This window comes from Theobroma cacao, chromosome 7, assembly GCF_053813885.1.
Source record: "Theobroma cacao isolate CCN51 chromosome 7, ASM5381388v1, whole genome shotgun sequence".
In the NCBI taxonomy this organism is placed as follows: domain Eukaryota; kingdom Viridiplantae; phylum Streptophyta; class Magnoliopsida; order Malvales; family Malvaceae; genus Theobroma; species Theobroma cacao.
In genome coordinates, this window is record NC_142645.1 from 673313 (window position 1) to 696227 (window position 22915).

General features: G+C 32.9%; 3 protein-coding genes across 3 annotated transcripts; all 3 read right to left on the reverse strand.

Moving 5' to 3' along the window:
• Positions 1-337: 337 nt before the first annotated feature.
• Positions 338-2772, reverse strand: LOC18593281 (nuclear transcription factor Y subunit B-9-like). The gene is made up of 2 exons (XM_018124772.2): positions 2718-2772; positions 338-1143 (listed from the first exon to the last, which is right to left on the reverse strand). The coding sequence occupies exons 1-2, from the start codon at positions 2770-2772 to the stop codon at positions 527-529; spliced, it is 672 nt and encodes a 223-aa protein (XP_017980261.2). The 3' UTR covers positions 338-526.
• A 1498-nt stretch (positions 2773-4270) lies between these two features.
• Positions 4271-11522, reverse strand: SRT1 (sirtuin 1). The gene is made up of 14 exons (XM_018125219.2): positions 11181-11522; positions 10547-10576; positions 10353-10445; positions 9733-9852; positions 9367-9467; positions 8998-9106; positions 8538-8617; positions 7633-7711; positions 7039-7092; positions 6811-6907; positions 6209-6291; positions 5662-5729; positions 5099-5201; positions 4271-4774 (listed from the first exon to the last, which is right to left on the reverse strand). The coding sequence occupies exons 1-14, from the start codon at positions 11277-11279 to the stop codon at positions 4493-4495; spliced, it is 1398 nt and encodes a 465-aa protein (XP_017980708.2). The 5' UTR covers positions 11280-11522; the 3' UTR covers positions 4271-4492.
• Positions 11523-19653: 8131 nt separating this feature from the next.
• Positions 19654-21383, reverse strand: LOC18593283 (phosphoglycerate mutase-like protein 1). Its single transcript, XM_007020434.3, has 9 exons — positions 21297-21383; positions 21103-21210; positions 20923-21002; positions 20746-20827; positions 20589-20663; positions 20412-20500; positions 20196-20303; positions 19974-20018; positions 19654-19876 (listed from the first exon to the last, which is right to left on the reverse strand). The coding sequence occupies exons 1-9, from the start codon at positions 21354-21356 to the stop codon at positions 19765-19767; spliced, it is 759 nt and encodes a 252-aa protein (XP_007020496.3). The 5' UTR covers positions 21357-21383; the 3' UTR covers positions 19654-19764.
• Positions 21384-22915: the final 1532 nt, after the last annotated feature.

Genomic DNA, 22915 nt, shown 5'->3' on the forward strand with positions numbered 1-22915 from the left:
TCAGCCAGGGTAAAGGTTCAGTTTTACAAGTTAACAGCGCAATTCTACTTTCTTACCAATCTGTGAGCCATGGATTGCACTTACTCTATCACCATTCCTGTTAACTTCAACCAGAGTAAAGGTTCAGTTTTGCAAGTTAACAGAGCAATTCTACTTTCTTACCAATCTGTGAACCATGGATTGAACCTACTCTATCACAATTCCGGTTAACTTAATCCAGGATAAAGGTTCAGCTTTACAAGTTAACAGGCATCTTCCTTGTGCCAAACTTAAAAATTCTTAGCTCCATTTGATCACCACCAAAAACAAAACAAAATCAGATAAAGACAAAGCACCAGCAGCTCAACTACAGTTTTTTTGTTTAACCAAAACTAATGAATCCAACACATGTTCCAAGTACAAAGAAGCAACGAAGAACAATCACCCTGAATGCCAACACCAATTGTTTTACCTTCTCCCCTATATTTCTAAACAATGGGTAGTTTGTCATGGTATCTGTTTATTCATATCTGTGCTTTGCTTCCCTTCATTTGAACTGACCAAATGGATCAAAGTTGTTGGTCAGAGAAGCCTGTGAAGACGACGACCCGGCTGCACCTGAACCATCTCTGTAGAACCCTCCCATGGCAGCAGCTGCTGCGGCAGCATCAAAGATCCCCTGGTGATGATGTCCCATGTGGAAACCAGGCCCATAAGGCGGGGCCATCATCATGGGCCCATAGTCAATGCCACGCTTCAAAATGGGCTCACCACGCAACGAAGTCCTCTCGCTCTCGCTCTCCCTGTACCTGCCCAAGAAAACAGTCAAGGGCTCGACGTAGTCGTCGAAACCCAACTTCCCCATGGCCCAAAGCACGTCCTCCGCCGTGATGGTCTTGCGCTGCTCGCGTTGGCAACGCTCGTTGGCTTCCCCAGTGATGAAGCTGATGTACTCGGAGACGCATTCCTGGATGGTTTCCTTGGCATCGTCGGAGATTTTGGCATGCGCCGGGAGGATGCGGCGCATGATGCGGATCACGTTGGCTATCGGCATGTATTGATCCTGCTCCCGCACCATGCACGGCGGAGGCATGGTGTTGGAGTTGGCGGTGTTGCGGCCATTGTTGGTGTTTGAGGAGTCACCAGGCTGTATGACGCTCAACCCTGAAAACACAAAGCAGTATATTATTTATTTTCCGACGCAAAATCTTCGTCGGATTTTAATTTTTACAAAAATTAAAATAAGAATTTTAATTTAAATATATTTTTAAATTGTAAATCTTTCAATGTTTTTAATACGATAAAATTAAAAAATATCATGAAAAAATAAATGTAAAAGAAAATACATTAATTAATAAAAAATATTATTTCGAAACATCTAAAAAAATTCAATATAAAAGACAAACGAAATATTAATTCATATGACACAAAACATAAATTCCATGCTCATAAATATAACTAAAATAAATAAATAATAACTACAAAAGTCAAAGGTGACAATAAATGACAAATTAAAAGCGAAAAAAAAGTGGAGTCAAATCTTGGAAAAAGAGAAGCATATTTTTCTTCTTTTTTTCTATTTTCTCTAATTAATTCCTCTACCCAAAAAATAAATAAAATAAATAAATAAATGCCACGTCAGCCGTTGCATGCACACGTGCCAATCCAAAGCGAGAATAAAGTGCCCAGTCCAGGGCAAGAGCGGTTAGTAGGTCCACGTTTTTGGGTTTGGGTAGGAGGGGGAGTGGGGCCCTGTTCAGGGCCCCTTGAAAATACGGGCCCCACCTATCACTGTTTAGATTCTTTTGTTTGGGAGTGTCTCTCTGCTCTCTCTCTCTCTCTCTCTCTCTCTGAAGCCCAAAGTCAAAGCCTTTTCCCTTTCTCCAGGTTTTGACATTTTTCCCTTTTTTTTCTTTTATCCCAAAAATAAAATAATTTAAAGCACAGAAAAAATAATTAAAATAAAATAAAATAACTCAATTTTTTTCATTTTTTTATCTCCAGGTTTTGATATTTTTCCTTTTTTTTTTCTTCTTTAATCACAAAAATAAATAATTTAAAGCAAATAAAAAATTATTAAAAAAAAGAAAATAAAATGACTCAAATTTTTTCAATTTTTATTAAAAAAAAGAAAATAAAGTTCTGAAGTTGGACTTTTTTTGTCTCTCTTTTCCACAAAACCTTGCATGCAAGCCATGTCAACAGTAAATATATATATATATATATTCAAAATTTAAAAAATAATTAAACCCCATTTTTTATATTTTTCTTATAATATTTATAAGAACCAAAACAAATTTAAAAAGAAAAACAAGACAAAAGACAAAAATAAAATAAAACCAACCGTTACTGTAAGAACACACAGAGAGAGTCAAAAAAGAAGCTGGTCTGAATTTTCATTTGCTTTCAACCTAAAAAGCTTCCTCTTGAGCATCAATGGTGAAAGCTCTTGTTTTCAATGGCAAATGTTGCATGCAACCCCAAAACGAAGCAAACAAACCCAAAAAGACAAAAAAAAAAAATTAAAAGAAAAACCAAAACTCTTCATGCATGCAGCATTTCTCTATCTATCTTGAATACTCGAACTATATTTCCATCGAAAACGATAATTAATTTATCTCGACGTGAATGATTTAATACGTAACTATGACATTTACTCGCGTCGTAAAAAATCCAAAAAATAAAAATAAAAAAATTATATATTTTTAAAGGGTTATTTTGTGTAGGAAAGAGTTTACCAGAGCTTGATTTTGCATGCTTGTGAAAACGATTGAACCCATCGCCCCGTTCCATGTCTTGTCTTTCAACAACAAAAGAAAATTAAATAAAAAAAATAAAAAAGAATTTTTTCTTGGTTAAGGGGTTGGTGTCCTTTGAAAGGGCAATGGACCATGTAAGTGGGGGGGATGGGGGGATTTATAGTGGTGCAAAGAAGCACAGTCCCACATGGCAAACCGGCGTTTCTAACGAGGAACTTGGAATTGCCGGTCACACCAACCTCTCTGATTGGACAATGCTCTTCCCCTTACCGGGATTTACAGGTGGCCAGTCAACAACCCCTTACTCTCTGTTTTGTTGTTTTTTGTCTTAATGACTGCTTACCTTGGAAAGTGCTAATTTTGGTATACCAAGTCATTCTTCATTCATTGCTTTTCAATTTTGGGTATTCCATGTTTATATCACATGGATAAACATCGTATTTCGTATCTCGTATAAGACGAAAATAATTATAAAATTTTTAAAAATATATATGTTAAAAAATTTTAAATTTATGTTATAATTCATTAAATTATGTTATAATTACAGTTTGGTTGAAATTATCAATTTTTTTAATATATATGTATCTATGTACCGTACTAAAGAATTTATCGTGAGTTCTCATCCGCTCTTGAATCTAGAAATTCGATTTTGTCAATATATTGAAATTGGAGAAATTGTGAGTTTTCTGTTGAGGTAAACTTGCCATATTATTAAATAAAGTGAAATAATATGACATCTCATATAGTTTTGTTATTCATAAATTTTCGACTCACATGCTTAAAAAAATTTGTGGTACCGAAAGAATGCGTGTGTCAATGCATGATTGGTGAAAAATATATTACCATTTTTGATGAATAATTATGTTATCGGAAGAATACACATGTCAATCCATAATTGGTGAATAATTATGATATTGAAAATAAATACACATGTCAATTCATAATTGGTGAAAAATAACTTACCGTCTTCAACAAAGGCATCCAATCCGAACATTCCATTTAGCATGAGATTTATTCAAAGGCCAACCTTTTATATTGTTAATGGCAAGATTTTTATTATAAAACAAGTAAATTGCACCTCGATATAATAAGAAAGTTCATTAATTCAAGGATTAAAGTGAAACTAATTGAAAAGATCAAGGTCTTCATTGATACAATTAGAAGTTTCAAGGATGAAATTGATACAAATTGAGAATTTAAGATCTTAAAATCACAATCCATATCAACCTGCAAAACATTATCTGTTTTGAATTCTTAGATCAATTAAACCTCACGATTTTGTCCTATAATTGAAAATAATATGAATACTTAAATGCTCAATTGTACTATCATACACCACGAGACCGTGACACGACTACCCAATAAGACCGTGACACGGCTCTCTTGTAAGACCATGACATCAATATATCACATATAAACCCATTAATTATTTCCATATCCAAATTCTAAAGTTTTTGAAAAGATACATGTATAATAAGGAGATGTTAGCCCTTAAACAATGTATTCATCATTTAACATATACACCAACCAAGTAATAATGAAGAACACTTTGAGATTCTTAAAATCTTAGTCCTACAAAACTGGGTGACCATGTCAACAGAGTTTGCACTGTCCTAATCATAGCTTGAGAGACTCTGAGTGTTAAATATCTAACAAAATTCACTCAGTCCCATACTTACAACTTGACTACTTGACCTAATGAAGATTAACACATATACACATTCCCAAACTACAAAGCCTCTTTTTTACTCTCTCTATGAACTCATTTTTCGTTTCCGTCCTTTCGATCGCTTCCGGGTCGTCGTTTCAGAACCCTGCAGACCTTCTTTTCTTGGTTTCAAATCACCATTGCTTATATGACAGTCAAATGTTCTAACATTTGTAACAATTGCATGAACTGTGATCTCACTTTTGGGGACTAAAACAGTTCTCCTCTCAACCACTGCATTCTGCCCACAGCTGGAATCTTGAATCGCTGCATCTCTCATCTTTTCAAATGTGGCCTTCTTATCAAGATTAAAACCTTCGGTTGAAGCCTGCACAGTGAATAGGTACAAATTTGTCCGGTCTCCTCAGCATACAAATAGGAAGGACATGCTTGAGAATAAACTGTTGCTTTGCCAAGCAATCCAGGAATAGTATGGCATTTAAGCAGACAAGGGCATTGGAAATCGATGCATGGTATTTTCAATAGACATTTGACCAAGAAAAGGGTGTTAAGATTATGCTTAAAATCAAGGGTACTCCCTGTCCCACGACTTTGCTAAACATTGCAGCCTTGAAATTAACATAAATGAGCAATAAAAAATGACTACAAAAACATCGAATGAAGGTTAAGTAATGATATTCTATCTCCTCACCTGGAAATTAAAAGGGATTTTGATTTGGGTGCTAAGACAGCCACAACCATCACTAAACTTGAGCTTCAAAAACATCTCAAATGTTTCCGTCCTTACAGTTCTCCTGATACACATAAACAAAGAAGATGAGAGGTAGGGAAACGCCGTATATTACATAGTCCAGGACATCTAGCCTCTCCATCCGTAACATAAGGCTGGGTCAGATACTGGATGTTCATTTTATGGATCCTGTGTTAGATCGAATTAATCAAGTATGAGCTATTTCGTATGTCTTGTTCATAAACAGCAAGAATCCAATTTGATGTACAAGAGACTCCTGAGAAAACCTCAAGTTGACAGATGACAGAATGGGAATTTAACCAGTAAAAATGTTTTCGCACAGCAAAACTCGATATAACTGATATAGAAAGCTTAAGGTTGACTACAGGCTCTCTCTTCATGCATTAAATTTAACTGAAACTACTCAGATGGTAGTCATATATGCTAAATTGCACTACCAAATTGCATTTGGATAGAACACTAGTAGACATAACATGTGTACATGTTTCAGAATCCCACGCTACCTTTTCAGTAGAAATGGTGGCGTATTAAGAGTAGCTTCTTTGTAATTTTGACTGTCCGAGAAGGAAACCTGGTGCAGGGGCAAAGCAGAATAATAGGTCAAGCAAATATACAATAATTAGGCAATAAGGTTTCATTTAAAAGACAATTACAATTAATGTAGAATGACCTGGCCCAGCCTATTTCACCTCATCATATTGATTGTATGATAAACAAGATGCAACCTTGTTTTTATTACAGGTAAGTTCTTCATGACTTGGGGAGCGGACAATAAGGACAGATTATTCCCATTTAACCATTACATTTTCCTTGGTTCCATTAATAGCTTAACCCATTCGAAACAGAGAGAGTGGATCACCAAAACGCAAACTTGTGTCGCAAACAAAAGGATGTAAATCCTCCAGCAAATTTTCAAATATTCTTCTTTTATGGCAAGAGTTATAACTTTGAGAGCAGATTATAGAAACTTCAATGATGCCTATGACAAAGGATATGCTTCTGAAAAAGAAAAAGGGGAAAATAAAAGCCAGTGCAGAAATCTAACTTTACCTCAACAGACTTAATGAATGGCAATGGAGTGCTTAGTCCATGCACACTTGCTATGCGGATGGTCCAGTTCACAAATTTTTTATCTGCAATGCAAACGAACAAACCATATCAGGAAGCAACAAAACAAAGCCTGAAACAATTACAAGATATTGTCTTATCACATTTTGGTTATAGAAGATACACGCATAGCTTGGCTTACTTCATTTTGGTTATAGACAATGCATAATAAATTCTTCGTTTAAAAAATCTTTATAGGTTGTCTATCACATTGCAGACGAGGAGGCATGCACCATCCTAAAAGAATAAACCCATACAGATATTCTATGGGGAAAGAATTTAACTAAGCTGTTTAAAAAATGATGTGAAAACAGGCTCAACTACTCCATACAACTCTAAGAAAAGGGCTTCCCCACAGACAATATACCGAACACCAGGCTTTATCTAAAGAATTTCATATTAAGTCAGTGACATATAAGATGCATTCTTTCTCATAGAAAAGATTATAGCATAATCTTAAAAAGTATAACTTGTATATGCAAACAAACTCTTTTCTATATCTTGTATAAAAGAATTGAATTGGGACATTTTATTGACAATGTTACCAGAACTTAGGGACTGAGTTAGAATAGTCTGGAAGAGATCAATCCTGATATATGGAGGAATCTGCATATTAAGCCATTCCATGACTCCTGCAATGACCTGTTCTTTTTCAAGTTAAGCATATTGCAATAGTTAACCATTATTCTTAGAGAGCACAGAGATTGAGTTGATAAATAGAGACAGGTTCAATTGTAAGATAAATAAACAGTACATTAAAGCTCTTATGCTACCTTATCTACAAAGCCATGGATCACCAAACTGGCATTCTTGTCCTTTGGAGTTTTCTGCAAAGGTGAATAAAAGACATTATAAAAACATTGACGCCATCCTTGCACATATCAAACCAACAGGAAAGGGAACAGTTGAGAAAGTTAACAACTCACATGTACTTGCTTAGTTTTTTACCATGACATTTTTCTTTCCCTTCAATCAATAACAATTAAGCATTTGCAAAATTAGTAGCATTTTTGGCATGAGGCCTTAAAAAGTACTAATAGATAAAAAATCTCTACCAAGGTAAGATTTTCTATCAAGAGCTCGCTACAGAGCTCACTACGAAGCTTTTATCCAAAGTAGAATTCCATATCGACAATTTGCAAGCCCTTTAGGGTCCCATTTTATCCTTACACTTTGTATCGAGAGGTTCATGATTCAGGGAACTTCACCCCTCAAAGATTAGGAATTATGATGCATCTGGTAAAGCACATTCATCATCCATCACCTATACAATATCAGCTTTTACCTTGATTTAAGAAAAAAAGAAGGTATAATTTCATTTTTTTTATTTAAAGATTTATGCAAATACTCAAACAGAGATATAATACCTGAAGATTCACAATAACAATCTTCCCCCCACCACGAAGAGATTTCAAAGGCAGATTGCATGCAGGAGTGATCTGCAAACTGTATGGAATGGTTAAGGCCATGACCAAGAAACCATAATGAAACAAAGGATAAGTAACATTATATATAAACACCAAAAGAATCTCTAGTTGACAGGAAGCTGTGCTCCAAGGAGGAAATTGCTTCCAGGTTCAGGATCCACAAACAGCTTAGAGAATAAAGGCCATTTAAGACCAACTTGATACTTGAAATGCAACATAGGACCAGTCAATTTCCACCTTCTCCTCTATCCTTTGTCTACCTTTTTGGACTAGTTTCATTTAAGGCTTCAATCTAAGAACTAAACTACATCAATTAGGATCCAAATTTTGATTTCAAAATGTTTTTCTAATTACTACAAAAGTAGAATGTAATTCGGAACAGTCACTTGAAATGATTTATCCAAGATTAACATAGTCATTCTTATGGATATATTCAGTTCAGAAAATATAAAATACCAAATTAGGAGCAAAATTTGGAAAGAAGCCTTGCGAAAATTTTAGACTAGCATTTCTATAAGGTTTATTATTGCATATGCACCACTTTAGGTAGCAAAACCTTCAAAGAGGAAACTATCCATAGCTCAATTTGAGTTATCAGAACAAGCTTCTTCACGTAATGAAGTTAAAAAGGTGGTCTACCAATGGCTTTGAAAAATCTACTGTTAGAATCTTGTATCGGCTCATGAAGAAGCTAATTCCTCAAATACTACCATCCAGAGTGGTTCACCGTGATAAGAGATAATAGCATGTTTCTGTAGATAGAACCAATATATAATTCAAAAACAAAAAGAACCATAACAAACACAATTACCATGGCAGCATTAAGCAGGGAAACAGCTCATTACCTTGTCCCCAAACAAAGCACGACATCACCCATTCTACAGTGCTTCTCTGCTAGATTCATCTCCTTCGGTGGCAATGCATCCTGCAGATAGAGAGAAGGAGAGGGGAGACAAGAAGCGATTCTTGGCAACATTTTCCTTTAATAAAAGGGAACCAGACAACAGACTTATCAACTAAGTTGGTTTGTATGCTTCAGGCCTCAAAGATGGAACCATAGAATCTACATATGTCAGGAAGTTTGGCATCTATTCCATTTTATCATTATTCTGAAACATACATCATACTTAGGAGTAAAAAATGAAAAATGCCAATCTAATGTTGTATACAACTATACTTCCTTCTTATTATCTTCCAACTCTCATAGCACTGAAAGTAGGTGCACTAGTTTGGAATGCTAAGATGCCAAGAATATCATATCATTCAACCCTGATTCATATGCAATGAGGAAAATGTAATTTATACCTCCCAGTCAAGAACTGTATCCCTAAGTTTCGCTCCACATTTCTCATCAGAACAACGCCGTGATGTCTCCTTCAATCCAATAGTTTCCACCTCAAAATCTCGCAAATACCTACATAGGTTTTGTAGCATAAGATTCTATCCATGGAAGACAAGCTTTCAAATTATTAAAAAAAAAAAAGGTTGGAGATGGGACTTCTTTTATAGGTAAAGCAAATGGTAAGTATATGACAAAGCACAAAATGAGAAGAAATAAAAAAATAAGGAAATGGCCCAAAAACAGCTAAAAGAAAGGCTGTAAAGTATAATGAAGAATTATATGAGGAAAGCTTAAGAGTTGCATTTTTATTGCTAATAAAGAATGTTTCTTACTCGGCACCACACGAGGGACATGATTCCATAAACGAGTTCCCATGCAATTCAGCAAGCTTCTCCCTTGGTATTCCAGATCGAAGATGGAGACCATCGACATTCTGGTAAAAATTAGAGGGAACAAATTAAAAAATCAAGTCAACAAGTCTGTTAGGGGAATAATTGACAGCATGTTTGAGGACTGAAAGGCAGTATGAACATATTGAAAGTACTAAATTCAGCTGTAATTCTCTTGAGGATAGGACAATAAAAAGGGAATATTTTACGCATCACGGCTCACTAAAAAGGAAACTAAAAACACAGAAGTAAGCATAGTGTTGACGACAGTATGACAGGCACCAAAATAATAACATAATCAAGCCCTACCTGACTAATAACAAACTTTAAAATGCCAGCCTTCTCTAGTTCAACCAGAGCCATATGAGTCATGCTTGGCATTGCACGGTGAAAAGGTAGTGATGCTTCAGGTAAGGGCTTACCTTCACGCTGCATTAAATAAATGAAAATTGAAGGAACCATCAAGAAGGTTATTCAGAAGGTAGCATCAAGAATGCATGAAAATTGCCAATCAGTCACAGCTATAATGATATGTAATAGCTTATTTTGCAACTTAAATTTGATTGTTTTTCAAGTGAATACTTGTCCCTTGTCAAACATCAATTACATGTCAGCGAATTTGAAGGAAGGTTAAATAGCTGGCTAAATCAAACTCTTCTCTCTACACATTAAATCTATTGTTTCATTTTTTTTCTTTTTGGCCTGGAACACATCAACACCATTTGATAAGGCATTCCTCAACATGCAAAATATTTCTCTTCAAAAATCAGAGGTGATTTCTTCAGAAAATCAACATGATTTAAAGAAACTGTTTTAATTTCCCAGAATTAACCTCCACGTGCACAAGTTGAGACTGCTAAACAAAGTATTTCTCAAAAAGATAAAGAAATTTAACAAATGTTTAAAGAGAAGAAATGTCATGTTTTCACCTGCAATGTCCATATTCCTTTGGGACCTCGAAAATCCGGTATGCCACAAGAAGTTGATATTCCTGCACCTGTAAACACCACTAGATGCCTACTCTGCAAAATACAAACAAATAACTTAAAGAGGTCGATTGGCATAAATCAATCATAAATAATTATATGCACCGGTGGCATGAGTGAGTTGCATAGGTTCAAACCTTTTGTATCAATTTTGCAAGTTGTTCGATCTGCCATTACATAAGTTAAACTCAAATTAGCAAAAGCAGCAAACATATTACGAAATCTTATCAATTATCATACAGTACAATGCCAGAAGACTGATTCTACAATCTGTACAGAATGATTAAGAATCTACATTGCCATAAACTAAATCACAATCAAATCAGTGCATGAATGTTTAAAACATTTAACAAAATAAGAACTACCTGAGCCTTTATCGCCCTTAATTGGCTTACAACACACAGTTCACCCCTATAATCATGTTCCACCCTTGCACACTCATAGTGAAACGCATGATGGTGATCAACATTGGTCCTAACGATACACTATAAATTTCCACTTAAACATTCGAATCCAATCACAAAAAGTACTACAAGCTAACAATTTCCAGATCAAGCCCAATAAAACACTGGTCTTGCTACCCTAAATGCCAATACCCTGAAGGCAAAATCATTCAAAAACACAACCTTTACAACATTACACCAAACTTTCAGCCTAGAACAACTAACTACCACTAATGGGTATTACAAAAGCTGTCTCATTGGGAACATAATCATCAAAAAAACAAAAACAACCACACCAAGAAACCAAAAAGAAAAAAAAAGAACTTACTTTATCTTGTAAAACATGAGCTGAGTCAAAGAACTCTGTCATTCCAACTTGACCCACATCTTCTATGAAAGAAAGCTTCTCTGCATAGCCCAGAGACATACTGGAAACTCACTCTCTCCCTCTCTCTCTAAAAACAGTTTCCTTCTCTCTGTGGAAAGTGTTTCTTGGGATCAAAAAGAAAGGAAAGAAAGAGAGAGAATGAAGGGTCTTTAAATTTCTCTCCTTTTTTCTCCCCTTCTTCTCTAATTTGCTCCGGGGAAGAAAACAAGAGCAGTAAAAGAAGGGTTTTTATTTTTTTGGGCTCCCTTTAAGGAGACCCCAACTCAAAAGCCAAAATTGGCACTTGCTTCACCTGCACACAGAGAATCAAAGAATTTTTTCCCATTTGAAATTGAAATAACATTTATGCCCCCCTTTCTTTTTCACCATTAAATTCATTTATTCTTTTTCCAATTTTAGATTTTTTTAACAAATTCTTTGATTTTTTTAAAAAAATATCAAAAATTAATTGAGAATAGGATAAATCATCTGTCTTAATCGATTAATATCAAAATTGAAATAATCGAATCAAATTAATCAAATTCAATCAATTTCGATCAATTATTTTAATTTAATCATTAATATTTACCTCTAAAATTAATTATAGCAGTGTCAAATACAAACTCAACAACATAAATCATAGTTATTATTGTGAAAATATTGATAAATGGGAGACAATTGTTTGTGAGAATTGGTGGTTTAGGGCCATTTACTTGGGCCTTCTGTAGCTCCAATTATTGGATAAAAGTGTCCAATTAATTTTGGAAGGTACTTCCAATATTTCAACACTTCCTATAATTGTTAGTGATAAGTAAATGCCCTTAGCTGGCACTTCTCCTTCAAAATTTTATCCAAAAAAAAAAAAGAAAACATTTATTAGTAACATGGCTTTTTGGAACTTGGACCCATCAAAGAAACTTTTTTTAGGGTTATAATGTTAATCCATGAACAATAACGTATTATCGAATAAGTTTTTTGAGATTTTAGTTTTTACTCTCGAGATATCTTGAAATATAAATTTTTTAAAATCAGAATCCTTTATTTCAATTTCTTTCAAAATCAAAAAGTAATAAATATTTAAGGACGAAGAGAGTAAGTACCATGGCTTTTGGAATTTTGACCTAGCAATGAATTTTTCTTAGGATTACAACCTTAATTCTAAGAACAAGAACCCATCATCAATTAAGATTTCCTCGAGCCTATGTTTTACTCTTGAGATGTCTCAAATTAAAGTCTTTTCAAACTCAAAATTTTTTATCTTATTCTTCATGACAATAGAAGAGAAATAAACATTTAAAGTCGAAGAGAGTCTTAAAAGGTGTTATTCGTATCATGGCCTTTTTGGAATTTGAACCCATCAAAGAAATGTTTCTTAGGATTACAATTTTAATTTCATAACAAGAAGTAGGATTGTCAACGAGTAAGATACCCATTAATTTTAAAATACTTGAACTCTAATTCTATGAAAAATCAAATACCCGAACCTTATTAACTACTTAAATAATTTTAAAAATTACTACCCTAACCCTAACCTTAACCTTAACCCTAATACATTCCCACTACTTTATAATTACCTTAACCAGTTCAAAAAGCCGATTAGATAAAAAATTATCACAACATTCTTCATGGGTACCTAATTACCTAAACTCGAACCCAAACTCGAACCCAAACTCGTATTCATATACAATAATATTTTTTCTAAATATTTCATATAATTAACTACTAATTAAATTAATTAAATTTAAATTTAAATAATCAAAAAGTGTTTATAAATGAAAATAATATACAATATAAGTAAATATTATTTTATTGTTTAGTAATTATTAACTTATATAAAAATGATTATATTCTTTATAATCTTTATAAATGAATATAATATATAATATAAAGTGTATATATTAAAAGACATTACAAGTAATATATTATAAAGTGTGTGTGTGTATATATATATATATTATAACTAATAATTTTATAAGTTATAATTTTTATAATGTTAACACAAAATAAAAAGTAAATATATTTATATTTAAAGTATATATATATATATATTAAAAGTATTTTAGTATATATATATATAATATAGTAATTATATTTCTTATAAATGAATCCAATACATATAAAGTAAAAATATTAAAAGACATTACAATGTAATTAATAATCTTAGTTTCATTAATTAATTAAATTAATTATATGAGTTTGTCGTTAATTATATGAAATTAAAAAAAATAATTAAGTTTCAAAACTATTATAATCTCACAACTTCTTTTAAAGTTTGTATATTATAAGTTTATATAAACAAAGGTGTATATGTAATAATTAATAATTTTGCAAGTTATAATTTTTGTGATGTTAATATAAAATAGAAAGTAAATATATTTATATTTAAAGTATATATATACTAAAAGTATTAGTATATACATAATATAATAATTATATTTTTTATAAATGAACTCAATATATATAATGTATATATTAAAAAAATTTCAAGTTAATGAATAATTATAATTTCATAAATTAATTTAATTAATTATATGAGTTTGTCTTTAATAACATGAAATTAAAAAAAATAATTAGATTCCAAAATTATTCAAATCATTGGAGAGTTGAATGTGGGGAAGGAACTAGTTGTTTTATGATTAGCTATTCTATCATGGGTCGTTGAGCAAGCTAACTTTAATACCCTAGAGTTATATAGGCTTTGAAGCCATGGGATAGAGAACATCATAAAATAATTAGCACACTAATCATAATCATAGAATAACCTCTTGAAACTATAAAATTCAATTACAAAAAAAAAAAAACCAAAAACTAACAAAATATACTCATACAAGGGTTGGGTATTTTATTTAGGTTCAATTGTACAACAAAATTAACAAAATTAACAAAAAAAAATTTAAAGTTTAAAGAAAACATTTCAAATCAAAATACTCTTCATAATTTGCTTGAATCTAAAGAAAGAATAAAATCATCATAAATCAGAACTAACTACATATTATCCATGAAAACTCTAAATACATGTAATGAAGAATCCAAATAAAAGAAAAATAGAATCAAAGAATAAAACAATTAATAAGACATAGTGTCATTTTGGGTAATTTAATTTTGAGCGATTTGATGATTGAAAAACTTGTAACCCTTTTTCATACGTAAAGACTTCAATATAAAATTGACCTTGAAAATGATGGAGGCTTAAGCTTGAGAAAGTCAGGAAGAGAAATATCTAGAAGTCCCTTCTCAACCTCATGATGTTGGCGATCGGCCTATCCTTGGGAGTTAGGGGATTCTTGTACTGTAGGTCTCCCCTCTACTACCCTCTGTATATGCTCTATATGGGTCGCCATCATCTCTACAACCCGATTGACTCCTTGTAGCCCTACCGTCAAATCCTCGATGGTAATACCCCTAGTTGGGTGTCTATCTACATCACCTAAGGACTGTCCCTCCTCTCGCCTACTCACAAGTGTATCCGCCTTCACCGGCCTAGTGGCCCTGCCACGTCTACCTCGGCCCCTCCGGGTGGATGCCCGTGGCCTACCTACCATCTCAATAGGAGCATCTTGCTCCCCCATCCGTCTTGAGGCGGCTCGTGTCTTAGGCGGCATTCTTACCTAGACAAGAGCAAACACCTGTTATTAAACACATTTCATAATCATACTTAAGGAAAAAGGTGGTTTCTAAGATAGGAAATTTATGCGATCACTTGGTTGTAAAATGTGTCGCGGTTCACACTTCACAACTGGAGTTTCCACATAAAGACCCGACTCTCCGCTAGACCAACAAAAGAAAGTCCTAGGATCTAGACAAACCTAACTTTGATACCAACTTTATCACGACCCAAATTTCGGGTCATGACCGGCGCATGGGCCCAATGGACGTAGTTCACTAAGCCCAAGCAAACCTATTAATCTGACGTGTTCATCATCCCATCATAACGGCTAAGTCATATTTCATAACTTATAATCAAAATAAAATTAAACATTTGCCCACTCATATTGGCATACCAATTAAGTGTACATTGCCTACAACATGTATCCTAATAATTTACATCAAGTTTGCCTATACATCTCAAAAAGAAGACTTGACTTCCAGCGGAGGGACTCGAACGAATGTACAACTACTAAATGCCAAGACACCTACCAAAAGATGGATATAAGTCTACAAAAACACCTCGTCCTAGTTACCTGCTACCTCGTGATCAATTGATTGTAGAGCCTTTAAATGACTCCAAATCCCCTAATTGTCCATACGAGATGATGGGGCTTCCTTAGAACCTTAGGGCTCATTTATAGTCAAATTCTCTTCTAATAGCTTCCAAATAAATAGTGTAATTTTCTCTTTCTCTCTCTAAAACGTCTAGCTAGTGAGAGAAAGTGCAGAAATGAGATTTATCAAGGGTTTTAAAGTGAGAGGATGAAAGAGTACAAGGGTTTATGGAAGGTTACACCAAAAGCATGAAAATTGGAGCTAGAGAGAAAAAGTTATGGAAGCTTAAAGAAAACTCCCATGGAGGAATTGAAGAAACGTGAGAGGAAGAAGAAAGAAGAAGACAAGTTGCTGGAAATTCAAGATATTTATAGGCCAAACTTATCCATTCCCTTAAAATTATGAAATTACCCCTCATCCAATCTTTTATGCAATCTTTTTGTTCTTTTGACACTGAGACAAGGTCCATAATGATATAAACATACTCGGGTTCATAAAAACTTAAAATTTTAACCCGAGGTGAAAATGACCATTTTGCCCCTATCGTGAAAATCACTTTCATTTCTAGTTTTCTTCGTGTTTTCATCATTACATGTCATTTATGCAATCTTATGCCTATTTAGACCTTAAAATATCATAAAACTTTCTTTTGGAAGCTTATTAGAGAAAATGACGAAACTACCCATGGCTCATATTATTACATCTATACTTAGTTACAAGCCTATAGAGGTTGGGGTCTCACAGTATCGGGGGTTTTTGATACGGTATTCAAGAATAAGAAAAACTGGCTTCAAGGCATGCCTTTCAAATAGACGTCTATCTTTAAGACTTATTTCGCCCCTACCACTCGGTATGCAAAGGGAAATAATGCGAATAGTCTTAAGGATACAATGAAGCTAACGTCTAACTTTCATATTGCACTTATAAAGTAGACCGCTAGATACACCCGAGGGTTTGCAAAGTTGTTTGGCCTTAGAACCAACTTTTTGCAACAAGTAGATAATAAGAAATTTGAAATATCTTGAAGATGATGGGAACTCTAGTGTTTATGTTTATAATAAAACATAACACTTTTCTTGCTCTCTGATTTTTGGTGTGTCTATGGTGTGTCTAAAATGGTTGGCACCAAATCCTTTATATAGGCTTCCAAGTGTCTCTTCTTCAATGACACAACCTTTTTGTCTAAAAAACATCTTTATGATTTCTGCCAACACAACTTTTAGATATAGTTATTATTTCATTAGTCATCTTATGAATAGATAACTATTCATCTCACAAATTATAACCTTTAAGTTATATATTGAAGCAATAACTATTCACTTTAACTTTTAAGTAATGGTATCTTTTCAATCATGTCTCTTAACTTTTGGATATGAACTTCCAAGAGACATAACTATTCATATGAAAACATGTTTATATCTAATAGACACATTATGTCACTTTTCGTAACATAACTTTTGATCTAATGATAGCTTTTCCATCATGTGAAATATCCTTTAATTTTAAAAATATACTAACAAATATTACCAGATTCTCGTCTATCTTAAACTGCAATTGATATCACACAATACAATTTTTTCTGAAACATAATTTTTTCTGTTAGTTTAAGCCAAGGCAGAGCGATAATAAACTTTATTCATTTCTCTACAGATGAAGTCAAAACTGAAATCTTGGAATTGGTTATCAAAAATAATTGAGCAAGAGGCCAAAAGAAACTGCCATGAGCCCATGACTTAACTTGATTACAGGAAAGAACAAAAACACTTAAAAGCTGGAAGTTAAGGTCATCAATTTCTGATTCTCCTTCGAGAAATGTGATTGACAATTAATCTTAATGGTGTCACATTGTCACTGGAACATGACATAATGTCTCATGTCCTCCTTATCTTCTCTGCTTTCTTCACTCTCTTATCATTATTGTCCTTTACCCTCTTTGCTTATTTTGGGGGTCCAGGACATTGAATGTAAGCACATTCAAGCATTTTTACACTCCCAATACTTCCCAACCTATCTCATTCACTTCAGTCCTGGTAGATCCCCCAAATAATTGAAAAACATCAGACTAATCTTTATGTAAAATGCTCCAAACTACAAGGAATCATTAGAAGGAACATAAACATGGTTATGATACAAAGTGGAATTTAGAGCCCAAAACCAGGGAGCAAAAGCTGCCATGTGGAATATGATTTGACAATCTTGTCACTAGCTTTACAGGTCTCTTGTTCTTTTGACAGCAGAGCCGAAGGCCTCAAGTCATATCTAGATCTTCATGTTTCATCCCATTAGGGAGTTCCCAATCAAAATCATTTCTCAATGAGAAATCACTAAGACTTACATGAAGCTCATTCCTTTTTATGAAACTAAAACAAAAATTCTTGTCTGTCATGCAACTAGTTAATGAGATATTCCTATTTAGATTTGAAATGCACAAATTCAAGAGTTTAGGATATGAAAGCTGCATCCAAAATATGAAAGTAGATGGATGTAGTGGTCTCCTTATCTCATTACGTGTAAGCTCAATTAATTTAGGAATGACATCTAATTAAATTTTATTATATTAATACATGTTGATAATATAAATTTTAATGATTTTGCGTGGTAATTAATCTGCTTCGAGCTTATGCTCTCAGCTAGTTATAATCAACATGCAAAAATCAAACCACCTGTTGTAACAATATTGAGTCAGGGATGAAGTTAGAGTATTTTTAAAAGAGTCAAACAGAAAATGACATTATATAGTCAAAAATAATTTTATATATAATTCGATTCTCATTTATCTAAAAGATTAAATAAAATTTACAAAATATTAGACATATAAAAAAAAAATTCACCCTTAGGAGACCATAGCTTACATGGATAAGGACTCTTCTAAGCTTAGAATCTAATACTTACTACACTGCCACTACTTGGGAGCTCACACACTATAAAGAAAATTAATTGTTTAAGGTAAAAACAGAAAGGAACATATAATCAATAACAATTTTTTATCTTATAATAAATTGAAGTTAAAAAAGTATACTATTAATATATACTAATAATGCATGCTGAAATTGAGTAATTTATCTTTAAATATTAGAAAAAACAAAAGGCATAATATTTAAATCTTGTTAATTTCCAAAATTCTTTCATAGTTGTATGGCGACATAACTACTTAGAATTTGGCTTCTAGGACATTTCTTCATGTTTTCAATAAAAGAGAAGCAAATTTCAATAGTGACTTGTGTAAAATATCTTGACAAAAAAAAAATATTTTTTCTTCGATATGTTTCGGAATAAAATCTTTTTCAAATCGAAATTTTTTTAATTTAATTTCCATAAAATTCCACGTGGAATTAAAAAAGAAACCATGGCAAATTTAGTTAATTAGAACAGTAGTCTTCCGTGATTGATGAGGTGATAGTGGGAAAATAACTTCTTAGAACATGGCTTCTTCTTTTTTTCTTTGACTTTGAATGTTTTGATAAAGTTTTCAAAATTAAACCAATGTCATGATTGTTTTTAAGAACATATTTTGGTATGGAGAGATAGCCAATGGGTTCATGATTGTCATCTACTTACAAAATGGAGGTCAATTCATTGAGATTCCCTCTTGATTTTTTCTATTTTTTCCCCAAAATATTAATGATTCTTTCATTCCTTAAATATTCCCCACTGTTAAACTCTACCACAGTCTATTTAATAAAAATGATGGGCAATAACCTTTCTATATAGAGATGAGAATCACTCTCTATTGCCACCTTCCTAGCTAGTTCTTGATAAAGGAGAGAGAGAGAGAGAGAGGAGAAAAGCTACTATAAATGGAAACCAATTAATGGGTGCTTGCTTCATGCTTAATTAACTAGATATTATAAAAATGGTAGGTTTTTTTTTTCTTTTTTGATAAAGAGAAAAGAAAGCTATTAAAATTTACTCTTTTCGTCTTTTTTGTTTTAAAATTTTTTAAGAAAATTAAGTTAAAAATCTTTGATTTTTATGTATATTATATTATATTTTAATTTCATGAGAAATAAGAGTATCATATGTTTAAAAAAGAAAAAAAAAAGAATTCAATTTGATATATCTCGAAAAGGAAAGTTCAATAAAGAAGAAGAGATGAAGAGACCAAGCAAACGAATCGAGACTAAGTCATTGCGAGCGATGATTTCATGTTAGGAATATAACATGTATTTTCTCCAACAAAAATAGTGAACTTCCATGCAAGAAAAGACAAAATATGGAACATGTTGCTCAAACTTCCACCAAGTAAAGAAACCTTAAAAATAAAAAGAAAACACGTACAAGTTGATCATAAAGAAGATTAGAGAGTCCTTAATTGAGACCGTTCTCTACGCAACAGTGACTCTTATTTTATAAAGTCAGCAAGGCTAATTAGTTCGAAACTTCCTTGCTTTAACACTGTATCTTCTTGGTGATGATGACCAGAGCAAAGTGATGGTGAATCTGTTCCCATGATGCTGCAAATTGGCCAAAGCCATCGAAAGAAGAAGAAAAGATATGAGCATTTCAAAGTGAAAACGAAGCATGCAAAGATACAAAGAGTCAATGGCTAACCTTTGATCCATGATGACAACAGATCGAAGCTCACAATGCTCAAAGCTGAAAGCAAAATTGTCTAATTATGATAACCCGAATTGTATCCGAATATATGTAACAGGGTAATAGTTTTGTTATTTAAATTTTTATTTGAACTTAATTATAAGATACTTTAATATTTCTTAATAATGTTACGTGTTGCAAGATACTCGATTATAAGATATTGTGGTGAGGGCTCACCGTTTGCACAACGGATTGCAGTCATTTCTAGGTATGTTTATCAGTATATTCTGCAGGACTATGCCATGGCTCACGACTACAATCTCCTTCTCCGGCCTTGTCCATAGCCTGGAAAAGGGCAAGGGGGACGATTTGCAGACATGTTAAAACTAGTGTAAAGTAAAGAACTATACTTCCTTTTTACATAGATTTTCGAATGAAGAAAGTTGCAGTCACCATTTCAAAAACCTGGCACCTCTTGCAGCAAGTTCTTCCATGGACTCCCGAATGTCTGGATTCCACAATTTGTCATCTTCACCGTCCATCTAAACAGGTATGGAACTTAAGTTTTGTGTATGCATATTTTGATTCTAAATGAACCCTGGTCTAACATATAGATTAAAGATAGATTACCATTGAAAAATCAATTGTGGGGAAACGAGACCGATAATCACTGACCTTTCTCCTCATATCACATGGACGAACCCCCTACGATAACATATGATTAACTGATAGTGTATATGATTATTTAATTCGTTGACTATGTATCAAATATAGAATTCAGCCCTACCAGACGGTCTCGACAAAGCTCAACTGCCATAACCTTTGGATGACGATCACTGCCGAAAACTCCAACAGCTGTTTGCATTGCTCTGGATTGATTACATTTACACTGATTAACTAAGTTTGATCATTGATCCTGGAATATGATCATGAGAGGCTTAAAACATGTTCGAAATCGACGTACCTTGACAAAGGGGAAGTGATGACTAACTCAATCCTGTCAAGCAGCCCACGAGCATGAACATCTCTTCGCAATTGACCAACCTGGAGGGAAAAACCATGAAAACTTGTTGAGTTTCCTTTCATCATCACAAACACATGTAAAAATGATTGGAAATTACATGACCCTGCATGGGATTTCGACCTGCTGCAAGCCTAATGGCGAGAGCTGTGCATCAAACAGATCCTGAGACAACAGTGCTTCACGATTCTTGTCTCCTTCTACATTGTGCATAGCTTGTCCATGCCTCACCTACGGAAAAAAAAACATGCAACATGCAACTCAAAAACAAGCAACGTGCATCATGCTTTGTTATGAATATATGATTGTATACAAACCAAGTGAAGAACTTTGCCACGCCGCCATGGATACGGAAACTGAGCTGCTCCGACATCCATTTTTTAGTACAAAAAACGAGGGACACGAAAGAACAAAAAGCGTCAGGTAAAGGATGCAAATTTATAGAAATCGTGTGAAATTGTTCTAGAAAGTGCATGTAAACTTCCTATTAACTAATGATTTTGAGGAGTCAATGTAGAGTTAATCTGAAAATTGATCTTTCATCTAAATTAAAAACATTAACTTCAATAGACAATTTTAGGTTTGAATATTAAGAATGAGTAGAATTTTGTTTCTAATTGACTATCATATATATATAGTCATTGGACCTAGATCAACTCTGACGATCGTTAGATCAATTGATTTGGTGATCCGATGCTTAACTCGGGTTAGTTTTTTAATTTGAATCATTTGTAATTTTGATTAAAAAAAATTCATGTTGATCCATCGACTTTAAAATAAAAATAATAATTTATCGGATTTTTTATTAGTTCAAATTCTTGAACCCAATCGTTGTCGGGTTCAATTTTGATAACTATAAAATAAAGCACACTCAACAATATTCATAAATTAGTCAATGATTGTTAATTCTTATCCTTTTATACTCTAATTATTTGATACAAAGGGAAGGTGCTTCATATTTCAACACTTCCTATAATTAGATATTTGGAATGTTGTGATAACTGCCTAAACTAGGGATGTTGTGACAAAATTTCTCTTAGCTATAACTAGCATTCATGATCAAGAACATCATTAGCCTCTCTTTAAATCAAATTTTAATCTTTGCAAAACTAATTTTTACCTTTGTACACCTAACACACGTTCTAATATAATTCACGTAAAATCATTTAAATAAATTTTTGATATAATATCTAAAAAAGTTCATGAATTATTAAAAAAATTCAAATATATTCTCTTTTTTATTATTTTTAATTAAATTATTAAATTAATCATTATATGTCACATGACGTTGATGTGACATATTGACAGATTAACGTATCATAATTACTGATAGCATGACATGATGTTGTGACCACATAGTATTTAAATATATCCTTCACATCAGCACCATATCAACATCATTAGTCAATTATTAATGATTAAGATCTATTTAATTAAAAAATAAAAATATATGAATTTGATTAAAGGTAATAGAAAGAATAAGGGTTTATTTAAAATCTCTCGAATAATTCAAGGACTTTTTAAAACATTATTATGTCTAAATTTTCTTATTCAATTTTTAGTTCTATTTGTAATGAATAATCCCTCTCCCTTAACTATTTTTCTTTCTCAAACGTTTACGAGAATAACGATAAAACTCAAGATTAATTAAGTATTTTGAAAAGAAAAGAAAAATAATAATAAGACCGACACGTTTGCGTTCACATTATCTATTGGTAGTATTAATCTAATTTTTTAAAACTTGTTCATACATGACTAAAATTCAGTCTAATCTTTCGTAAAATGATTGGTGAGAAGATAATTCTCGAAACCTTTGAATTCTTGACTTTGAATGTACCAAAATTTTCAAAGTATATAATTTTTTCTTCATGATAGCTTTTATGACTCTAATTTTTGTGTGCCTCCAAGTGACCAAACATAATGGAAGTCAACTAAT